General features: G+C 40.7%; 1 protein-coding gene across 1 annotated transcript; it reads left to right on the plus strand.

The window, feature by feature from the left end:
• Positions 1–1,671: 1,671 nt before the first annotated feature.
• Positions 1,672–2,208, plus strand: LOC123705420. Its single transcript, XM_045654180.1, has one exon. The coding sequence runs from the start codon at positions 1,672–1,674 to the stop codon at positions 2,206–2,208; it is 537 nt and encodes a 178-aa protein (XP_045510136.1).
• The last annotated feature ends 1,881 nt before the right edge of the window (positions 2,209–4,089 follow it).

Here is a 4,089-nt window from a genome sequence, read left to right on the forward strand (position 1 = left end):
TAGATACCATTGGTAGACAAGAGTACTAAATTTTTTTAGAGTAGAGTGGCAAGCAGACAGTTACTCTAGTAAAACTGGTAGAGTACTGAGAACTGGTAGGGTAGTATGCGAGTTCACTCTACCGTTTACTCTTCGTGTACGGCACTCAATAAGAAAAATAATGTTAATATTGTTTGTGTAACAATTATCACTATGGAATATGATTGCGTTTTAAACGATTTAGCACCTGGATTTGTTATTTAATAGTACTTTTCTGTTGTTTGAACATCGCACTAAATTAACGATGTTTTATGGGTTTGCTGACCTTACGCGTTATACGATGTAGCGTGATTGTGGAGTCATAAATACACTAAAAAAGATACCATTGGTTTTCCAAAGGCAAAAAGGTAAACTTACCAAACTGTACCTTATAAAGTTATTTAATTACATACTAATCTTCACTACATAGTATTAAACAAATTCGCTTTCTCTATATCCCAATATATGGCTTAAATCTTTAAAACTAGGCAACGGATTTTGATGCAGTTTTTGAAGTGAAACTTCTTTATCGGGGTTGGACAAAATTTAGTGAAACATTTTTGCGTTACGCTGTAGGCGTGACATTTTTGAGTTACGCCGTAGGCGTGACATTTTTGCGTTACGCCGTAGGCGTGACATTTTTGCGTTACGCGCCAACTTTTTCTTATCCCTAAGTTTCACTTCTTACGTGTGTACACGCACACATTTTTTTTAATAAATAGAGTGATTCTCGAGGAAGGTTTAGTATATAATTTACTAGCTATGTCCTGCGGTTTTACCCATAGTGCTCCGCTTCTGTTGGTCTTAGTGTGATGATATAATATATATATCTATAGCCTTCCTCGATACATGGGCTCTAATCTAACACCTAAATAATTTTTCAAATTGGACCAATTATTCCTGAGACTAGCGCGTCACACAAAAAAATCTCTTCAGCTTTATAATATTAAGCTTTAGTATAGATTAAGTTTCAGACTAAGCGGGCGAAGCCGCGGGCTGAAACCTGGTTATTATTAAGAGATGGTGAATTTTCCCCTATATTACCAAATATATGTATATAGTACCAAAACCTTGGAAACTTGCCAACGTGCAGCCCGTGCCCAAAAAAGGCAGTCGTGCCGACCCCTCCAACTACAGACCAATTTCAGTCACGTCCATACTCTGTAAGACTATGGAGCGTGTACTGAACAGCCGGCTCCTGGCACACCTAGAAGCGAACGACCTCCTCAGTGACCGACAATACGGGTTCCGCCGAAACCGGTCCACTGGGGATCTTCTAGCGTACGCCACCTACATCTGGAGCGAGGCCATCGAGAATCATGGTGAAGCACTTGCTGTCTCCCTTGATACCTCGAAGGCCTTCGATAGGGTCTGGCATGATAGTCTTATTGGCAAGCTTCCATCCTACGGTCTGCCTGCTGGTCTCTGCGCCTGGATCTCAGATTTCCTGAGAGACCGGTCGATTCGAGTAGTCGTCGACGGCTGCTCGTCCGACCAATTGGCTATTAATGCCGGGGTCCCTCAGGGATCAGTTCTCTCCGCAACACTCTTCCTGCTACACATTAACGATCTGCTGAGACCCGGTATCTAGCGCGGAGATATGCATCTAGCGCGCGAGCCAGTGAGGCACAAATCCAGTCGCTACGGGAGGCGATGGTCGAACGCATGAACTTGTCCTTACAGGCTGTCTCCGAGTGGGGTGAGGCCAATCTGGTCAAGTTCAATGCGTCCAAGACCCAGGCGTGTCTATTCTCCGCAAAACGGAGTCCATTCAACCTGACTCCGTCCTTCCAAGGTGTATCCGTGCCGATAACTGACCGCCTCGAGCTTCTTGGAATCACCTTAACGCCTACTCTTAATTTTGGTTCATACATTGAATCCAAAGCCCAAGTAGCCTCGAAAAAGCTCGGTATACTGGCGAAGGTGAGGCAGTATTTCAGCCCGGGACAGTTGCTCAATCTCTACCAAGCACAAGTCCGTTCGTGCATGGAATACTGCTCTCACCTCTGGGATGGATCTGCCAAGTACCAGCTGGAGTCGCTTGAGGCGATTGAGAGGCGTGCCAAGAGGCTCATAAACGACGATGTGCTAATAGGCAAAAAACTCCAGAGCCTCGCTCATCGTCGCATCGTCTATCGGTTTTTTACCGGATACACTTTGGAGAGTGCGCTGCGGAATTGCACGACTTAGTTCCGCCATCCCCATTTTACCATCGTTCGTCGAGGCGCACAGATTCTAGGCATCGCCACATGGTTGACGTTCCATGTACCCGGACTAAGCGGTTCGGATCGACATTCTTTATTCGAACCGCTAGGGACTGGAACATGCTTCCTGAATCTGTGTTCCCCGATGAGTACAATATGGGGGTCTTCAAGAGGAGAGTGAACAGGTACATTCTAGGGAAGCACGCTCCATCTTCGGCCACATCTCAGCTTACCATCAGGCGAGATCGTGGCCAAGCGCTCCCCTATCGCAGCTTAAAAAAAAAAATATTATATACTAGGTTTCCGCCCGCGGCTTCACCCGCGCAGTCAAAGAAAAACCCGCATAGTTCCCGTTCCCGTGGGATTTCCGGGATTGCGTCATTTTAAAGTAACCTATGTCCTTTCTCGGGTATCAAAATATCTCCATACCAAATTTCATGAAAATTGGTTCAGTAGTTTAGGTGTGATTGAGTAACAAACAGACAGACAGAGTTACTTTCGCATTTATAATATTATTATCTTCTCTTTAATATATATAAATCTCGTGTCACAATGTTTGTCCTCAATGGACTCCTAAACCACTTAACCGATTATAATAAAATTCGCACACCGTGTGCAGTTCGATCCAACTTGAGAGATAGGATAGGTTTTATCCCGGAAATCCCTCGGGAACGGGTACTATGCGGGTTTTTCTTTGAAAACGCGGGCGAAGCCGCGGGCGGAAAGCTAGTACATTATATAGTATGGATTCTTCTTTTCTACGGTCTATAGTACTATATTATCTGTGCTATGGTATTACCCGATACAAAAATGATGGAGTTGGAAGCATTTTCGTATAACCATTAACCACGGTATAATTGATACAGACCATGTCGGTGTCAGGTCAAATTAAATTCAGAAGGGCGATCTCTGAAAGGGTGTCGTACACACGCTTTAGAGAACTCATTTCCAAATACTCATACAAAGTACCTTATTTTGTTATTTTTATTTATTTATTTGGTTTACCAACATTACTTTACATTATATACAATATAAAAATTAAAAAAAAAACAATACGTAATGATATATGTAAATACAGCATGCGAAAAAAAATTTAAAAGTATACAATAATTAATAAATTAGGTGTTTGTGTTAAAAAATAAAATAAAAGCATAAAAGTTTTCCTATGAAAAAAATACAATTTATAGCTATCTGCATTGAAACCATAATAATATAGAATAACTTTAGTTAAGAACTTTTCTTATGAACGTTACCATATTAAAACTAGCTAGAACTCGCGGCTTCACTTGCGTTTAACGTATCTACGTAAAAGTAGCCTATGTGCTAATCTATTTATTTGTACCTTTTTTCATACATATATCATGAGCCGTTTAGGTGTGAAAGAGTAACATACATCCATACATTCTTACAAACTTTCGCATTTATAATATTATTAGGATTGATTTATATATCTGTTACTTTATTATTAGTAGAAGAAGTCCGATATAATCCACGTGGCTCCCTTGGTCAAGGCTGTATCTAATAATTATTATTCAGGACATGGCAACACAGTCTGGGTGACATGTTTGGTAACATAGATTGTATAGCACATAACGTATGAATATGAAATCAAATTTAAATACTATTCAATAATGTATCCTTGTATTAATGTACAATTATTATAAATTACTTGATGGACATATATTTACTTATACAAACACTAGCTTTTCATCCGCTTCGCCCACGCAGTCATAGAAAAGCCCGCATAGTTCCCGTTTCCGGGATAAAACCTATCCTATAAAAATATAAAAAGTAGCATATATCCTTTCTCGGGTATCAAAATAATATCTCTATACCAAATTTCATGCAAATTGGTTCAGTAGTTAAG

This window comes from Colias croceus, chromosome Z (genome assembly GCF_905220415.1).
Source record: "Colias croceus chromosome Z, ilColCroc2.1".
NCBI classification, from domain to species: Eukaryota; Metazoa; Arthropoda; class Insecta; order Lepidoptera; family Pieridae; genus Colias; species Colias croceus.